The sequence below is a fragment of the Jatropha curcas genome, chromosome 2 (genome assembly GCF_041381405.1).
Source record: "Jatropha curcas cultivar XTBG-Jc1 chromosome 2, XTBG_Jcur_1.0, whole genome shotgun sequence".
Classification (NCBI taxonomy): domain Eukaryota; kingdom Viridiplantae; phylum Streptophyta; class Magnoliopsida; order Malpighiales; family Euphorbiaceae; genus Jatropha; species Jatropha curcas.
This window is the reverse complement of record NC_143152.1, coordinates 3,266,147-3,285,208: the sequence shown is the minus strand read 5'-3', so window position 1 is coordinate 3,285,208 and position 19,062 is coordinate 3,266,147. Positions and strand designations below refer to the sequence as shown.

At 33.9% G+C, this 19,062-nt stretch overlaps 3 protein-coding genes across 3 annotated transcripts; 1 reads left to right on the top strand and 2 right to left on the bottom strand.

Annotated features, from left to right (window-relative positions):
• Positions 1–142: 142 nt before the first annotated feature.
• Positions 143–1,770, bottom strand: LOC119369247 (transcription termination factor MTERF15, mitochondrial-like). The gene has a single exon (XM_037635372.2). The coding sequence runs from the start codon at positions 1,499–1,501 to the stop codon at positions 359–361; it is 1,143 nt and encodes a 380-aa protein (XP_037491300.1). The 5' UTR covers positions 1,502–1,770; the 3' UTR covers positions 143–358.
• Positions 1,771–7,557: 5,787 nt separating this feature from the next.
• Positions 7,558–15,134, top strand: LOC105645182 (DNA-binding protein). The gene is made up of 15 exons (XM_012230712.4): positions 7,558–7,732; positions 7,854–7,958; positions 8,599–8,667; positions 9,300–9,389; positions 9,513–9,596; positions 9,917–10,081; positions 10,765–10,952; positions 11,302–11,374; positions 11,908–11,961; positions 12,666–12,923; positions 13,385–13,591; positions 13,747–13,850; positions 13,973–14,117; positions 14,285–14,419; positions 14,537–15,134. Exons 1-15 carry the CDS (start codon positions 7,634–7,636, stop codon positions 14,711–14,713), a joined length of 1,953 nt encoding a protein of 650 aa, XP_012086102.1. The 5' UTR covers positions 7,558–7,633; the 3' UTR covers positions 14,714–15,134.
• A 1,054-nt stretch (positions 15,135–16,188) lies between these two features.
• Positions 16,189–17,404, bottom strand: LOC105645184 (Integrase-type DNA-binding superfamily protein). The gene has a single exon (XM_012230713.4). It carries the CDS (start codon positions 17,285–17,287, stop codon positions 16,421–16,423), a length of 867 nt encoding a protein of 288 aa, XP_012086103.3. The 5' UTR covers positions 17,288–17,404; the 3' UTR covers positions 16,189–16,420.
• Positions 17,405–19,062: the final 1,658 nt, after the last annotated feature.

Below are 19,062 nucleotides of genomic sequence, written 5' to 3'. Positions count from 1 at the left end.
TTATCAATGGCATTAACCCCATTGCTTAATGAAGCTGGAAGATGTATGTTTCTGGTTAATTTTTTATGGTTTGACAAGTTCTTGGGCAATCAATTTTTTGAGAAAATGTGGGACATGTGGGACACCATGTGAACGATTAGTCTTGTACTCCGATCCATCCATTATATTTATATTAACCCGACTCCATCCATCCCGATCTGAATAATTATAGAGCGGGTGTCCAATGAATATTAATTTTTCTTTGCACTAATAAGAGTAAATTAAATTGGAAAACAAGGATAATTACATGGTAAAGGAGTGGCATGAAAACATACAACAATAGCTCCATAAGTGTTTCAACCCATTTCTCCATGTCCTCTCATTTTGGAAGATTCAACTTTTGCTTATATAACTTCAACAGGTCGGGAGCTTCATCCTTATAAGGTGTCACATACTTGCGCAGGAACGCCTCTTCAGTAATTTTCAACGGCCAAAATAGGCTAGTTGGCCTGATCAGACGTTTTGACCGCAGAACCTGTAAAACTGAACACCGTGGCACAACTCTTCTCTCCAAGCTGAGTGAGATGAGTAATGGACATTGTGCAATATAGGAAGAATCCAGACCCATTTTGTTGATATAGAAATCCATCATCGCCGTGATCTTTTCCTCAGAATACATCATTAACCAAGCATGCTTCCCAAAAGCCATAATAATCTCTTCCTTGGACCATCCCCATTTCTTATAAATGCCAATTTTCTTTTCCCATGTGGATTTGCTGAATCCTCTTATTGCATGGAGAGCAACAACAAAGTTCAAAACCAAAGGATTCAATCCCATTCCTTTTGCCTCTTCAACAATCTCAGCAAATCGAGCCGACCTTGTCTTTAAAGTTGCAGGATGATATCTAACTAGCCAAGCAATACTTGACTCCGGCAACCCAGTTTCTTGCAAAATTTTGATATTAGGTAAAACATACGATTGGAAGTTAAGCATTATACGTGGATATCGTTTTATAGCAAGAAGAGCTTTCTCATTAGATGGTAACAAATTTCTGATCACATCAAAACCAGGAATTATTTGGTTTCGTAAGCTACTGTGCAAAATATCAGGACATACAGATAAAATTTGGGCAATTTTAGGCATTTCAAATCCTTTAGAATGAAAAAATTGGATTTTGGGCAAAAGGGTTTTCTCAGGATCTGCCAAAAGTACTGATGGGCGTCTGCAGATAAGGGTTGTGATTTGGGTATTTGAGAATCCATGGCTCTTCAAAAAGGCAAGAACTGAGTCTGGTCTATCTGGGGTTTTAAAATTGAGAAACTTAGAAGCTGAAAGAGCAGATTTTGAAGATAACCCACAATTATTTGTGAGGTAAGACTCTATATAAGAGTTTCCATTATCAACTGCATTGCTTGTGATGCCTCTAAGAGATGATAATAATAAAAATGTGGAATTTGGAAGGGAAAAGATTTTGCATTTTACATTTCTTAATGTTTTGGAACGATGGATACCACTAATCATTATTGGCTAAATTTTTATGCGCTTAGAGGAAATGAAGAACGAGTGTTTACCGTGTGCGTGTAGAAAAATGGAAGTGAGTTAGTATTGCAGAGACAACTAACACAACCGCTGTAATTGCTCTGAGCTTCAGAATCTTCGATGAGAGAAGCAGGTGACACTGTTCAGATTTGATGCTATATTTTACCCTTTCTAGTTCTGATTTCTTCTAGTTCTAAGGTTAGGGTTTTGAAAGTACTGTGAAGTTTAAATTGATAGGCGATGAGGGGAAATTGAAGGTTTAGTCTGGTAAATTATAATCAGGTCCTTCATATTTTGTAATAATAACAATTTAGGACAATGTTGTCTTCAAATTAAAATAAATCAACTAATCTTTTTTTTTTTGAGGAATTGTTATTGTTTTAGAGTAAAATACTTTAAGGTCCCTAAATTATTATTAAATTAACGCTTACATCCGTCTATTATGGAGTAATAATTATGGCATTCTTGAGTTGTTTGCGTAATAATTATTATTAAATTAACGCTTGCATTATTATTCCGTCGTATAAGTAGATGTTTCCGTTTGTTTTGACCCATGTTTAACGTTAAAGATATGTATAAGTACGACAATAGCCTTAATTGATACAGTAACGTCTTGTACGCAACCTCCTCTTTCTTTCCTTCTGTACCTTTCTTTCTGTTTGTCTTTTGTCGGGTTGTACATGTTTTTCCTTCTTTTTGTTCACCAATCCAATTTTTTTAAGTGTTTATTTACCCTTACAAATATAAGATTGAAACAATTTACGCAGAACGCAACTCAATGCCAAGTCTTAACAATTAAGAGTTTAAATCCCATGTATATGCATTTGTCAAACCGACATGCAAATCAAATCCATGGAGAAAGTATCGGTTCTGCAACTAGTCAGGACTAAACAGCGAAAGCAGCTTCCCAAACTCAAGACTATAACTTTCCAAATTTCAAGTTTTAATTGCATGAATTCTCTATTTTCTTTTTCTTTTCACTATAGATTTTAGTGTGTTGTTCTGTTTTTGTCTCGGTACTGCTTGTTACTTTTCGATCACAGAGAGTTCTATTATTGTTGTTCTTTATCGGATTTTTCTTGCTCATTTATTTTTTTTTTTCTAAACTTTTTTGTTTTATGATCTTGTTGTGTCTTTTAATTTCAGTATGGGATTTAGGGATTTTCGGAACCATCTGGGATTTCCTTTTATCATGGTTGGTGTGTGTCAAACTAAAGGCAAAAGTACCAAACTTGAAACAAACGACAAGCAATCCGCCATGTTCAACATGAAATTTGAGCATGTTGGGAAAATCGCTATTTTTCCCGCCCTTCGGATCGGCTTCAAGCAGGAACAAATGAGAAAATAAAATAATGACTGAGAAATTAAAGAGAACACGATAATTTAACGTGGAAAACTCCCCAAGTGGAGAAAAACCACGGCCGTTGTCAAACGACAATCAAGAAAAATATTCACTATGCGGCAAATTGTTACAACCACAATTACAAAATATTTTTCTACCCGACACCCTCAAAACACCCCAAATATTTTATACTCCAAGGGATTCCAAAAGACTCCCTAATATAAAACACAAGTGTTTTGGTGTGATTTTTGGTGTGATTAGAAAGCTAAACATTAGCTTTCTTTTATAACCAAACCTACAACCCTCATAACTCAATCTCACCGATGTGGGATTGAGCAAAAAACATTTTTTTATATTTTTTTTTCTTTTGTTTTCAACAACGGCGGCTAACAATCTCCACCTTGAAAATAAAAAAAAAAACACAACATTGTCTGCTACCGACAATCATAATTCTTATCGTCAAGAATTATCATACTCCACCATAAAAGAGTATCGCCACTTGGAACCACTTTACCGACTCCAAGAATTTTCCATCGGCCATGTCGGATCCCGCTAATAGTTTATGGTGCAACCCTCCTGTTGACTTTTCCGAGAGTTCATTAGCCATCGACATATTTTTTCCACCACACACTTTGCATCAACTGTCAACCAATGCCGTGCGCATTTCCGTGGACCAGCTACCAATAATCCGTCCTCTTCCATGGCATCTCTACGGGTAGCAATCATGCCATAAGGACACACATCTCTCAATTACAGAGAGATCACATCATCTCCTTCGCCACAGGAGATCACATTGGCAGCAACAACGTTAGAGCTTCTAGCCGAATCAGCTCCACCGTTCGGGCAATCCTTCCTCACGTGTCCAGTTTGACCACAAACCCAGCAGACAACCTTCCTCTTTCCGGAGCTTTTATTCTTTTTCTTGGTACCGACAAATAAAGCTGAATCCTCATATGATTTATTTTTCATTTCATTCAGTCTTCTCTCCTCAGTAAGGAGCTTACTAACCACATCCGCATACACCACTTCCTTACTACCATATTTCAGAACAGGTTTCATGTGCTCATATGTCGAAGGAAGTGACAGGATGAGTCGGAGAGCTTTATCTTCATCTTCGGTTCGCACTCCAAGAGTTTCTAATTCAGAGACAATGCCATTAAGAACACTCAAATGATCTGACAACTTTGTACCTTCCGCCATTTTCAACGTATGAAATTGCTCCTTCAAATATAACCTGTTGGATATATTTTTGCCCTGGTACAATTCTTCCAGTTTCTCCCACAACTCCTTTGTCGTGGACAATCCAAGCACATTAGCAAGAACATTTTTTGCTAGACACATGCGAATTTGACTTGCCGCTTTGATATCCAGCTCCTCCCATTCTTCATTGCTAATCTTGGATTTTTCTGAGTCTCCACTGCTACTGTCTTTTCCTGAATTATTTCCGCTGACTGGTTTACCCTTCAAAACCTTATGCAGTCCAGACTGAATCAACACGTCTTTGACTTGCACTTGCCACAGTGCAAAATTCATTCTCCCGTCAAATTTCTCAATCTCACATCTCATAGCCGACATGCTTACTTGTGCTTGTAACAATGAACCCAATAATTAATGAAGTAAACCGATTCGGCAATACCCAGGAAAGATCACAATGATCTCCTAGACAATATTACCATTCCACGTAAAATCTCAGTTGGACGGAGGGGTCACAAGTGGTCCCACTTAAAATCCGGCCTTCTAGACAGAAGTTACGTGCACGGTATATTATCAGAATAGAATAACTTCAATAATTATCGTCAGGACATTCACCACCGATACTCAAGCACACCAAAGCAAAGCTCCACCCGCTTCAAGACTTCCAAAACTCCACCTGCTTTTAAAATAAAATAATTTCTAACAACAATATTTCTGATGTGGAAGATCAGACTAAGCCGCAACCACAGAGCATACTTATAATTACAAGAAATTATTTTAACACTAAAAAAGCTTCGCCTAACAACTAGGCTCTGATACCACTTGTTGGGAAAATCGCTATTTTTCCCGCCCTTCGGATCGGCTTCAAGCAGGAACAAATGAGAAAATAAAATAATGACTGAGAAATTAAAGAGAACACGATAATTTAACGTGGAAAACTCCCCAAGTGGAGAAAAACCACGGCCGTTGTCAAACGACAATCAAGAAAAATATTCACTATGCGGCAAATTGTTACAACCACAATTACAAAATATTTTTCTACCCGACACCCTCAAAACACCCCAAATATTTTATACTCCAAGGGATTCCAAAAGACTCCCTAATATAAAACACAAGTGTTTTGGTGTGATTTTTGGTGTGATTAGAAAGCTAAACATTAGCTTTCTTTTATAACCAAACCTACAACCCTCATAACTCAATCTCACCGATGTGGGATTGAGCAAAAAACATTTTTTTATATTTTTTTTTCTTTTGTTTTCAACAACGGCGGCTAACAGAGCAGTCCATGGCCGGTGCCGGAGCTATATGGTGGTGACTGGCAGCACTATACCCAAGATTGAAAAAATTGAAACAACACAGAGGATCACAGACTGCTTTGGAATCATTTTGGAGTTTTTGTTGACGAGAGTGAAGTGGGTTTGGTGTGGAGAGATAAATAAGAAAAGTGTGTAGAGTGAGAAAGAGGCAGAGAGTAGAACTTTGAAATATAACTTTTTCCTCTATTGATATCAATAATAAAAGTTACAGGAACTATCTATGCACAGTCATACATAATAAATTTTTTGAAAAATCTGTTTAAGTATAGAATATTTAGATAGTTATTTTATCCTATGAATCAAATAAAATACTAGTTGTCATGGTGAAAATTTATATGTTTTGCAAAAATCATCTGTAACCAAAAATATCTAGTATATCTATTATTATATTACTTGAGATTTTATTATTAATGAATTAGATATTTTAAAAAATAATTGTTAAATACAATAATAAAAATAACTTTTTTTAATATTTTATTTAAACAACATATTAAAATAGGAAATAAATACATGATTTATGAAAATAATTATACCCTTAATAAAGGCCTAATGACAAAAAAAAAAAAAATCTAAATTTTAACTTTTTTATCAATTCTAACCAGCTCTTTTAATTTTATCAATCAATACCGCGTACTTAGTTTTCTATATTAATTCTAGCATCCGTTTGTCTTCCGTCAATTTCATGCTAATGTGACAATTATCTCTTAAAAGTGGTCCCGATAGATATTATGATTAATAGATATGGGCTCCTTGTGCCTCGATAGATATTATGAAATATAGTCACAATTCACGATAGATATAAAAATTATATACATTAATTCTCTCATATACCACTAATGTGAGAAAATTGGTGTATGATTCCTTTTGAAGTGCTATTAGATTTATAAATTCAATTATTTTAATTTTATTAACATCTATAAAAATATATATTATATCTATTCCATAATATTTGTCACATTTAAAATTTTACGTTTTTTAAGAAAACTATTAAATTTGTCTAAGTTATAATCAATTATCGAGTAAATTGACTATATTACCCTTAATTTAATATTAATTCCTTAAGAAAACCATTAAATTGAAGTAATAATTATTGGTCATACATAAAGGGTAAACATGAAAAAAAAAATTTTATTACTCCTTGAAACCACAAATGTGACGAGTATTTTGAAATAAGCTATTTTCTCAAATGTGATAAGTATTATGGAATATAAATAATACTATGCCGTTCACATATAATTATGTTACATTGTAAAATTCAAATGTTACTTTGTTTTTTTCATTAAGTGACTACGAAATATCAAAAATATTATTAACAGTAATTGTTATAGAGTTAAATGATTTGTTCAAATACATTATTATCATAATAAAATCATTTGATAGATATTAATTAGTATGCCGTAGTGATTGATAAAATTAAAAGAATTAGTCAAATTTAATAAAAACATTAAAATTTATTTATTTTTTAGTATACATGGATATATGACTAGGCGTTGACATTGGATGTTGTAGGGCGCACTTTTGAGAGATAATCACCGCATTAGCATGAAATTGACGTAAGACAAACGGATGATAGAATTGATACAGAAAACTAAGTTCGCAGTATCAATTGATAAAATTAAAATAGCTAGCTAGAATTGATAAAACGGTCAAATTTCATTTTTTTTTTTTTTGTCGCTGGGAGGTTTATAAAACATTTCATATTTTTAGTAGCAATGCCCAATAAAATTTCATATTCATTGGCTACTACGGCTAAGAAAAGAGCACATTATTATTCTGTGTATAAGTTCTAAAAAGAGACCAACTCTATCTATTTAAAAACATGCTCCCTTACCCTCAAAAAAAAAAAAAAAAAAAAACCTTAGAAAAACTATTCCCTTAAAAAAAAACATAGTAAACTAAATAATTTATACTCGTGTTCTTAGATGAAATAATGTTTTTATTATTGTCAATTACAAATTATTTTAGTTAGCAAAGGAAAACTTCTGAAAGGAAAAAAAAAGAACTAAATGATATTTTTTTCCATTTTTATATTAACTGAATTTAATTTGTTTGTAAGAAATAAAAAAAATATTTATATGTCTTTTTTTGAAAGAAAAATATTTATAATGTATATATTGTTTATTTGACACATGTCTTTCATAGGTTTTTTAGCATAAATTATTTATTAAATCTATGAAACTCGTTAGTAATTTGGTCTTCAGTGTTCTATAATAGTCGGGCTGTTACTCTGCGTCTCAGAGCATAGATTAGCAGAGCATTTCAATGGCGACGGAAAGGGAGAAGACAAAGAAGAAAGCACCATCGGCTGTCTCTCTCCAAGACTTCGTTTCCATAATGGCCCCTTTAATCGATTTGGAAAAGGTTTCTTCTTTTTCTTTCTTTCTGTTTTTCTCTCTTTTCTTAATTTTCTTAGTTGTTCATGGTATAATCATGTTTTGAAAATCCAAGCTCTCGAGCCTGAGAATTATTTTTTTTATCAAAGGAAGCTGAGATATCAGCTTCTATCACTTCTGGGTCGTCAAGAAACTTGGACAGTGCTCAAAAGAGGGGCTCTACGATTCTCAATTTGAAGTGCGTTGATGCTCAGGTATTGCCTTCCTATATTCTTTCTTTAACTTTTGATCAATTTCATCTATTGTTAGTACATTTACAAACTTCTTTTTTTATCAGTAAAATTACTCAACTTTGATTTTATTTTGATGAATTAATCATTTGTAAATGGTGGTAGAATTGCATTCTAAGTTTTGATATAGTAACAAATGAAGCTTTTCTAATCTAAATCTATAATTAAAATTAAAATTAAAATTAAGCAATAGGTTTTCCTTGTTTACTAATACCATCTTAACTTTAATGAATGTGCTGAATTTCATTGATAAACCCTATAGCTATGAGTTGAATTAAGCTTGTTATGTTTCCTTGCTTTATTTGATATCTCTATCTAGATTCTCCTGTGAAAAAGAAGTCAGAAAGTAAAGTGCACATGCGCAGACAGAATCTTTTATGTGCAACTAATATTCTATTTGTTTTGAATATGAATGTACAGGAGAGTTGAAGGGAGCCAAATTACAATTAATTTGATTTGTTTTAAATAGTAAATAATTTCTGGTCTTGCTATTATCAATGAAAATTGTAGTATTTATGAAATTTTCTTTATTTTTCTTTACCTGCATTGACTTATTTTTTTATCCCTTTTTATTTGAATGTTTTTCATTCTATTATCATGATAGACAGGGCTAATGGGAAAAACTCTGCTCGACTTCCAATCTAACAAAGGGGATGTTCTTCCTGCTCACAAGGTGAGAAATCTATTATAATTTAAAGAGCCTATTAATTTTTTATTTTTTTGTAATTGTTATTTTCTCATATTTTTTACAATTTAAATAGTGCTGAGGTAAATTACATCAATGCTTAGTTGTACTGTAAATTGACAGGTTTTGGATTTGGGTTTATGCATATGAAATTTGGTATGTTTGCAATCATTTAAGAAACCACAATGCTTGCAAGGGATTGAGTTATGCCTCTAATTTAAAAATGAGAAGGAAGGGTAGCTGTTATTCTTACATTCTGTCTGGAGTTTAAAGCTGTAACTAGAAAGAAGAAAAAAAAAAAAAAAAAAAAAAGAAGAGAGTATACAAGGAATTTGTAATGGCAAGTAATTCAAATAGCATTGCTATTTTTAACTAGTGGCAATGTACCAAATTCGAAATATCTGTTTAAAGAAAAAAAACCTTTCTTGTGTGATTTATCATCTTAATGTTTGTTCACACCATAAGTAATATAAATTAATCATCTCATCAGCAGTTTTAAAGCTAAGAATTCTTCGAAGAAATGTTGCAACTGCTATAAGTGGCTAGTTTGTTTTTCTTTTTTGTCAATTGCCATTCCCTCTTCTTGTTGAAACTCATGTTATCTTTTTTCCTTCCTGCAGTTCAGCCCCCACGATGTGGTAGTTTTGAAACCAAACAAAGCTGATTTAGGATCTCCTGCTCTCGGACAAGGTGTAGTTTACCGGTTAAAGGTAAATCTATCACTGGAGCTGAGTGTTGAGCTATTACAGTATTAATTGTGCCATGTTTTTCCATAATTGACCTTTTTTTAACCCTTTGACTTCTATTATCAATTTGGATTGCATGTTGAATAGGACTCCTCTATTACCGTTGCCTTTGATGATATACCAGAAGAGGGTTTAAATAGTCCCCTGCGTTTGGAGAAAGTGGCGAATGAGGTATGCAATTGATAATGATGTTATGCTTGCTTTTGGTACTGCGGAGAAACAAATCCTACGACATTGGGTTTTGGAGACCCACGTTCTACCTAACTGAACTAAGAGAGCAGTACAATTGTTTGATCATGCAAAACATGTAGCAGTTTTAAGTTTCTTGTATTCTATCATATTTTAAATTTGGAATTTAGTAAAGGATACCTATTGGCTTGTATATAGCTATGAAGTCCAGAAATTAGGTGATATTCAAACTCCTTTTCATTTATGTCCAGATCGATTCAGTAACCATATTAAGAGCTAATAAATTTTGATTTCTTATGCAGGTGACATATCGTAGGATGAAGGAAGCATTAATTCAGTTGAGCAAAGGTGTGCACAAGGGCCCTGCTGCTGATCTAATTCCTGTTTTATTTGGAGAGAGACCACCAACAGTGTCAAAGAAGGGGGTTACATTCACTCCATTTAACTCCAGTCTTGATCATTCTCAGGTGTGCACTTGCCATATTTGTACAATGCTTTCTCATCATTTTTTTTTTCCTCATCCACCATTCAATGTTTAAGATTAAGGCTTAACCGTTGTTGCATGGTCACTATTCAATGTTTTCATTAAAATCATGATGTAAGGTTGAAAGTTAATGGCTCTGGAGCATAACCCCTAAGTTGATTCAAGGTTCCTCAGTTTGTTTTATTTTAATCTGCATTGACCTTTGGTGTTTTGCTCCACTTGTGATGTGGAGGTTATTGGTTCGAGCCACAAAAACAACCTCTCTGCAAAAGGAGCGGGAAGGTTGTGTGCATCAACCCTCCTCATAGCCTACAAATATGAGATGCTTTGTGCACTAGGTCACCCTTTTTTTATGATTTGCTATTCTTTGTGATGCTATATTCATTTTTTTTTTCTTATTTTTGATTGTCAAACAATCAAGGAGTTCATGTGTGAACTTTCTACGTGGAAACTTCAAAGCAGTTTTAAATAATTTATAGTGAAATATGTTGGCTTTCCTAGAGTGTTTCTGCTTGTGTGTTTTGGCTTGGAATGTTAAGTATGATAGTGTCACTGGTGTACACGTGCATTCAGCTCTTTCCAAGTTCACTTTATGCAGTCTCGTGCATTTCCACAAGCTAAAGAACCTTGTCTCTTCTATTTTTCTTTTGTATTTTTTGAGTGAAGAAAGATGCAATTGCAAAAGCCTTGTCATCAAAGAACGTATTTTTGCTGCATGGTCCACCTGGAACTGGAAAAACAACAACTGTGGTGGAAATTATATTACAAGAAGTGAAACGTGGATCAAAGATTCTTGCTTGTGCTGCTTCAAATATTGCTGTCGACAACATTGTTGAGCGACTTGTTCCTCACAGGTATATATGTAGTATACAAGTATTAATGCAATTACAGGTTTCTTCCCTAATCCCAAGATTGATGTATCTTGTAATCAAGTCAAGCTATTTTTTCATGGCTAACTTGATACTTCTTACAAGCTTGGGAAATCAAAATTACTGGTCTACATGAGAATCATAAATCTTTTGAAGGTGGAGCTACAATTGATTCAAATGCAAAAGTTTTGGACTTTTTTTGGATAGCTTTCCTGTTAAATTATATTGTCATTTGTTATATATTTGATTTTAACTATATTACCAAGGATTTCTGTTGTTTCTAGTAGATAATTATCATGTATGAATTTTCTCATTCTTATTTGAATTTGCTTAGAGTGAAGTTGGTTAGATTGGGGCACCCTGCACGCTTACTACCTCAAGTGTTGGACAGTGCACTTGATGCACAGGTATATCAAGGTAGTCAGTTTCAAGGATAAAAAATTTGGTTCATGGAATTCTGATATCTGTAATCTGTATCAGTTGCATATGTAAATGTCCTTCCATTTTTGAGGTTCACTTTCTGATTGGATATCAAAAAAGGATCCTTGCTTGTTCAGCTATTTATGCTAGGAGCACATCACAGATTGCATCTGTGGTTAACATTTTTATTCACATTTTTTCAAAGGAAGGAATAGAATTTTCCTTCCATTTCATTGCCTGATAAGTAATCAATCATCTGCTTGCAGCGTGTACTTATAAAATGGCTCCCTGCCATTTGCAGCTTCATAAAACCTTATGTCTTCCAGTTATGAAATATCATGATGCGGATGAGCAGTTCCTTTGTCTTCTGTAAATTTCTTTTTCAAATTGGCTGGAATAATTTTCATGATCAGTTGTGTTATCCGCATATTGCTACATGCTGAAAAAGAGGAAACACTCTGACTCTTCATTACATTTGGGTTAGTGTTTTTTTCTTACCGATTCTGTTCTCTGCGTTCAGGTTCTAAAGGGGGACAATAGTGCTCTTGCCAATGACATCAGAAAGGAGATGAAGGTAGTTAGCAATGGAATATGTTATCTTCTTGCTGTTTCAAATGGAAGGTTCCTTTCCTTTGATTGTAACTGGTGAATGCTTGACAAAGACCATTGTCGCTATTATTTGCAGCAATAAATTTTAAATTTAGAACTGAAGGATAATGTTGAGTTCTTTGAGCTTCTCCCCCTTCCCTCCTCATTCCCTTTTTCTATGACGTATAGATTCATTTTGATTCAAACATAGAATTGCAGTTGTAAAAGGCAAAACAGATAATTTAGAATACATATATATATAGCTATGGGGCCTTTGGCATTACTGAAGTTGAAGGATTATAACTACTAGTGTGTGTGTGTGTATATGGGGCTTTTGGCATTATTGAAGTTGGAGGATTATAACTACTAGCAGTTTTTTGGTTGCTATAGTTGTGTGTTAAAATACATTCTTCAGGTAAGTTACATCTTCCTGAAGTAATAAGCAGACTAAATTTACTAGAATTGCTACCAAGATGTATATGACTGGCTACCCATAACTAAAAGCCATATATATAGATACTCCTGTATCACTACGCGCTTTGACTAGTACAATCTACCCTTTCTGTTGTTGAACTAGAAACCATTAGCAGGCATCTTTTTCTGAAGTTCTTTCAAGAGTGAGTTTCTTAGTAGCAAAGTTTAATAAAAATTCTTATGTGCTCCCAACATATCCTATTTGCCTTTCTTCAGGCACTAAATGGAAAATTATTGAAAACCAAGGACAAAAGCACAAGAAGAGACATCCAGAAGGAGCTCAGGGCACTCTCAAAAGAAGAACGCAAAAGACAGCAGCTAGCTGTAACAGATGTAATTAAGAATGCAGACGTAGTATTGACAACTTTAACTGGCGCATTATCCCGCAAGCTGGACAGTACTTCATTTGATTTGGTTATTATTGATGAAGCTGCTCAGGCACTTGAGATAGCTTGTTGGATTGCTTTATTAAAGGTAATGGTGTACTCCATAGTCCTGCACACAACCTGAATTAATTTGAAAATAGAGGTTTGCTTTTGCTCATCCGTTTAAACTAGATTGTGGTGGATATCTGCTATTTTCATGTGGCACAGGATGCAGATACACACATTTGAAACAGGATAACATGCATATTTAAATTTGACTTGACCAAATCTAATTGTTCAAGATTTGCATGTGATAAGTTGTCTCATACTGCTGAAATGCATGTAGCTGACCTATCTAATCAGGACTGAGGTTTAGTTGAATTAAAATGGAAATGCTTATCTGAATCTTACATTGATTTATTGTTTGCAGCATGTGTGGTCTTAGTTAATGTGTTCTGGATGAAGTTTGATAATGGGCAGTAACAATGTTAATTGTGGCCTACAATCTGTAATATAGAGCATGAATTAACACTCCTAGCACTAGTTAATGAACTGTGATCATTCTTCCAGGGTTCAAGGTGTATACTTGCAGGAGATCATCTTCAGCTTCCTCCAACCATCCAAAGTGTTGAAGCGGAGAAGAAAGGCTTAGGAAGAACCCTCTTTGAACGCCTTGCACATCTGTATGCTGATGAAATCACTTCTATGCTAACAGTACAATACCGCATGCATGAACTTATTATGAACTGGTCATCTAAGGAGCTTTACAATAACAAGGTGCTAAACTTATCTTCAGGCTTCTTTTACCTGAGGAAATTTTTAGTGAATGGGAATTTGTATTCTGATTGATGAGATAGATTTTTAATAATTGCTCTTCCTCTTCCTTCCGTTTGATCCTTTTTCTCTTCTTATGTGGTGGATTACTATTTCAGATCAAGGCTCATCCTAGTGTTGCTGCACATATGCTACTTGATCTTGAGGGTGTAAAGAGGTCTTCTTCCACAGAACAGACCCTTCTTCTCATAGACATAGCTGGGTACGTATTTCAAATGTATATTTCTAAAATGGTATAGAAAGTTAATTCATTTGCTCTTAAAATGTTAATAAAGCGGTAAAAAGAAAATAGGACTATAATTAGTTCATGCTATTGTACTTTAGATGTGACATGGAAGAAAAGAAGGATGAAGAAGATAGCACGATGAATGAGGGAGAAGCTGAGGTTGCTATAGCCCATGCAAAGAGACTTGTTGAGAGTGGAGTCCAGGCTTCGGACATTGGAATTATTACCCCTTATGCTGCTCAGGTTTCTATTAACTAGCAATTCTTCGATTATTTTAATATTCATCATTCACAATTCAATAAATGCTAAGTGAGTAACTAAAGCAACTGCCAGACAAAGAATATCTTCTCTGTACACCTATACGCATTTTGAATGGCCTTTCCTTAGATATTCTGCAAGTGGTACTGCAGGTTGTCTTGCTGAAGATATTGAGGAGCAATGAAGATAAGCTAAAGGATATGGAAATCTCAACAGTTGATGGTTTCCAAGGCCGAGAGAAGGAAGCCATCATTATTTCAATGGTTAGGTCAAACTCAAAGAAAGAGGTATCTCTAAGTCATTTTTGGTGCTCCTGTTTTCATTCTCTTCTAGATACAGATGTTAGAACTCTCAATTTTAGCATATTTAGTAGTTGAACTGTTGAATTTTGTCGAACATATCAGGTGGGATTTTTAAGTGATCACCGGCGAATGAATGTGGCTGTGACACGAGCAAGACGACAGTGTTGCCTTGTCTGTGACACTGAGACAGTGACTAGTGATGGGTTCTTAAAGCGACTGATTGAATATTTTGAGGAACATGGTGAGTATCTAAGTGCCTCCGAATATCAGAATGAATAAGCAATAATGCACGAAGGATGCAGCCCATTGCAAAAGAAATCTAATTCCTTAAAATTTGATTTTACTTGGCATTATTTATCTTGAATAGTATTTGGAGGAAAGGTTGGTTTTTTATGCAACAAGTTCAAAACATGTTATCCTTGATGTTGGTAGCCACCAAAAAAAAAAAAAAAAAAAAAAAAAAAAAAAAAAAAAAGGCTTGCCAGTATTTTGAATCAGGAGTTTTTGAAATCAAGAGAATATGTCAAAATCATTGGAATAGAACCTGAATTTTAATTTCAAGGATTTATATTCTCTCTCTTTTTTGGTGTGAATGATTCCATGGATTGGATGTGTATTAAAATCCATCAATCCAAACATTGTCTTATGCAATTGTAATTGATGTTTCTTTTACTAGAAGTTGGAGACATGTTCTCAACCAGATTTTATTTTGCATCACAAGTGATAAAGAAAGAGCAAAACCTTTCTCATCACAGGAAATGTTAGGCATAGAATTGTACCAATGCAGTTGGTTTTGACTGTGAATAGGTGGGGTTTGATTTTCCTCATTAAAACAAGAAGAGAGTAGAAAAGCAAAAAGGATAGCTTATCATAAATCATTATTGAAGGAGAATTGCCCCCAAGTCTTGTATGGTTATGGTTGTGTGAGATTTTTGTTCTTCAGTAAAAGGATGCATCTATCCATTTAAATTTTTGTTAAAGGGATATGGTGCATCACGTGCAACATCTGCCTTTGTTTTTCTTTTTTCTTTTTTATCTTCTCGAGAAAATCTACCATTTTCACTGTTTTAGTGCTTTGCTTGTGATCTTTTGTTGTGAAAACTATTATTACGTGCTTGGATTATGTAAAAATTAATCACTATGTCCTCGTTTTTTTTTACAAATATATTATTTTATCTTTAATATTTGATTTCGTCAACTATTTAGTCTTTCCTTTCATTTTTGTAGCTTTTTATCATTAAATGTCTTGTGAAAATATGAAAATATCCTTATTTTTTCATAGGATATTTAATGGAAACTATAAAAAGAAAAGTGAATAAAAGTACATTTCCATTCATGAAAGCAAATTTTAGGAGATGCAGTGTAATTATAAAAAAGCAAGAACAAAATGATTAATTTTAGCATAATATAGGTTTGTACTAGTAATTTTTCCTATTTTATTTCATGTTGATTACATAGGCTCATTCCTTTTTTTCTTTTTTTTCTTTTTCTCATTCCTATGGTGAGGCTGCACATGGACATTAAAATTGTTAAACTATGGTTAGTAGAATGTAAAACTTTAATTAAATGACTTTTTTAGTTTATTACTATATTAATTTTTTATTTGATAACATTTTATTCCATTTATTTTTGTTATATACTAAATATATATGTTATACTTAATATATAATTAAAGTTTTGATTTCTTTATTTGTTTTTCGAAATTCAAATATAAGATGTCAAGTAACTCAGGTAATCATCATTAAAGATTTCCCTCGAGACAAAATTAATCCTTTTGCAATGTTACAAGCCCAAAAAAATAAATATAGGAGCAAAACCTAAAATGGAAAAACAGAAATAGACCTTTTTAATATGAGACAAACAAACATACCGTAAGCTCATGAAAACTATAGCTAGCAAGCATAAGCCAAACGAATTAGTTCCATTGCTTCTACGACAGAGACAAGTGAACTTTCTCTCTCTCTCTCCAACCTAGCAAAATCTCTTCTAGAAGTTCCAGATGGAAGCAGGGAAAGCAGCCAACTCATCTTGAGCATCATAAACTTGTAAAGTGCCTGATGATTCTACTCCTTGATCATAATCACCACCACCTCCAATTCCATGCATATCAATCAATGAATCCCAATTGAAACTCTTATCTGCTAGAGCTCCAAGATTATTATTATTATTATAATTATTATAAAACTCATCTTCTTTTACTTGAGATTCTTGCACCAAACAGCTTTCTGTTGTATCACTTTCTTCTTCTTGTTGCCTATCTACTTTTATAATACCCATTTGTTGGAGGAACTCATTTAAGTCAATCTGTGGTTTCTCTGATGTTGTTATTTCCACTTGTTTTTCCATTAATGGAGGATTCTCGACATGGGGTTTTTCGGTTATTATAATCTTTGAATCAGAAGAAGAAGAAGAAGAAACATTACTATTTTTCTTGAATTCTTGAAGTCTTTGATGAATAACATGCACACTAGGTTGTGCATGAATATTAAGTAACCCGCAAGAAGAAGGAAACATGGAAATAAAATTCTTGGAAGGAATCCATTTGAACTTATTACTGTTATTAGATTTGTTGTTAATTAAAGAAGGTTGAAGATGAGGAAGATTGAGATAAGCATCTGGTCCATATAATCTTCTTGCAGCTTCATCATAAGCCATGGCAGCTTCTTCTGCAGTTGCAAAAGAACCTAACCAAAGTCTACTTCTTTTTTTGGGTTCTCTAATTTCTGCTACCCATTTGCCCCAAGTTCTTTGTCGAACTCCTCGATACTCGCACATGGCATTTTGCGGACCACCTTTGCCTCTTGTCGGACCCTTCTTCCATGGCTTCAATGGAGATTTCCTGCAATTTTCCATGGGAGAGATTGTTTTTTTTTTTTTTTTTTTTTTTTTTTCTGGTTAAGACTGGAAGTGAAGTGAAAGTGAAGAGAATACTGAAGAAAATGGGGTGGAAAGGGCGCGGGATTTGTAGGGAGTGAGACTGTGATTGTGTAGTTCGGTTTAAATGGTGTCACGTTTTGGCAAAGTTTCATACCCATGTGACCGTTATTGAGTACGAGTGCGAGTCAACACTAAGGAATTTTTCAAATTCTTGCTTTACTTGCTTGATAGCACTAGATAAAAACTGGCTCTATTGCTCCTTATCTTATTGAATGGGAATGGGGTTTAATTCTTAGAACTGGCATTGTAAATGAAATTTCTTTTTTTTCCATTCATATATATTTTTTTTAATTTCTAAATCTAAAAATAGTTTTTTGGCTCTCTTAGCAAAGTGCATTTTTCAAAAATCAAATTTGTATTTTTATTCTCACGGAAATTGAGGTCGCTAACCACCTTAACTAACATTTTGTTGATAACTTGCAGTACAGTTGTACTACTAAACAAAACAACAAGAAAAGTTTGAAAGCTAATCACATGTTCTAATATTCAAATTAATTAGAATTAGAATGTAGTGTTGTTCCTTCGTACGTTAGAAGACTAAGTCACTAATTACCATCTCTGTTCAGTGGTAGTATAAATTTTGGCTGTTTTAGAGTAATGAGATGAAGTGCATGCTTTTAATGAAGTCTGGGTTGCTTTCCCTCCTTGGATTCTAAATTAGTTAGTGTCTGTACATGTACTTAAGTTAAGAGGACAACCCACCTCCAAACAATTTTCACTTTCACGAGCCCTATTTCACATGTTGTCCTGCAATTTATGACCTGATTCCCGAGAGACTCTTCACCTTGTCACCTTTATCCCATGCCTTTCTCTCTCTCTCTCTCTCTCTCTCTCTCTCTCTCTCTCTCTCTCTCTCTCTCATGGATAATTATGCACATAGTAAAATACTAGACCTGTTCTAAATCATGCCACGTGTCAAACTCATAGTGTCATATTCGTAATGCAATGAATTTTAAAAAATAATCAATAATATCAAAATATATGGTATCTTTGTTAGAGTGACAAATCTACGAGAAAGCATTTGCGCAATTTCTTCTTATCTTGATAAAGCTATTGTTGAAGTACGTGGATCCCGCATAATATATATGAAGCAAAAGACATATAATGAGGATTGAGGATGAATCGACCAAAATCACAGGATATTTTTGTATAAAAAGGTAAGGTCCAACTAGTTATAAGTTTAAATATTAAGTATATTGTTAATTGAGGTTGATTAATTAATTTGCTCCTATGACTCAAATTCTTAACATGCATTGAAGATGAATTTTATTTATCCGAACCATCTTTTAGCTAATTTAGCCTCCTCTTATCTCTCAAGACCGATAAAGATAGTGCAGGAAGCTTCCGTTGCCGTGGAACGAGTAAAAATTAGAGATTTTTAGAATCAACTTGCCCAGAATGGGGAGATTTTTAGATGCTGACAAAAAAAAAACAAAGAGATGGATAGATGATGTAACAAGACAAATTGTAGAATATCTTTTCTCAAGCTCCAGTAGTTAGCACCAGAACAAGCCTGCATATTAACTGCTAAAACTACAAAATCAACAGCAGAAGAAATGCACAATTGTGAGGTAACTTGGAAGAAAGAGCTTCCATTTTTAACCCCTCCTTGGTAAATCCAAAGAAGTCAATGAAATGACTGAATGATGAAAACAAGAAACAAGAACAAAAAAAATGTGTATGCTGGTGTT

Bases quoted from the DNA above. Each gene is read 5' to 3' on its own strand.
- LOC119369247 (XM_037635372.2), bottom strand. From the start codon at position 1,501: ATGATTAGTGGTATCCATCGTTCCAAAACATTAAGAAATGTAAAATGC.
- LOC105645182 (XM_012230712.4), top strand. From the start codon at position 7,634: ATGGCGACGGAAAGGGAGAAGACAAAGAAGAAAGCACCATCGGCTGTC. The intron at 9,390-9,512 runs GTAAATCTATCA...CATGTTGAATAG, and splicing joins GTGTAGTTTACCGGTTAAAG to GACTCCTCTATTACCGTTGC. The intron at 13,851-13,972 runs GTACGTATTTCA...ATTGTACTTTAG, and splicing joins CTTCTCATAGACATAGCTGG to ATGTGACATGGAAGAAAAGA.
- LOC105645184 (XM_012230713.4), bottom strand. From the start codon at position 17,287: ATGGAAAATTGCAGGAAATCTCCATTGAAGCCATGGAAGAAGGGTCCG.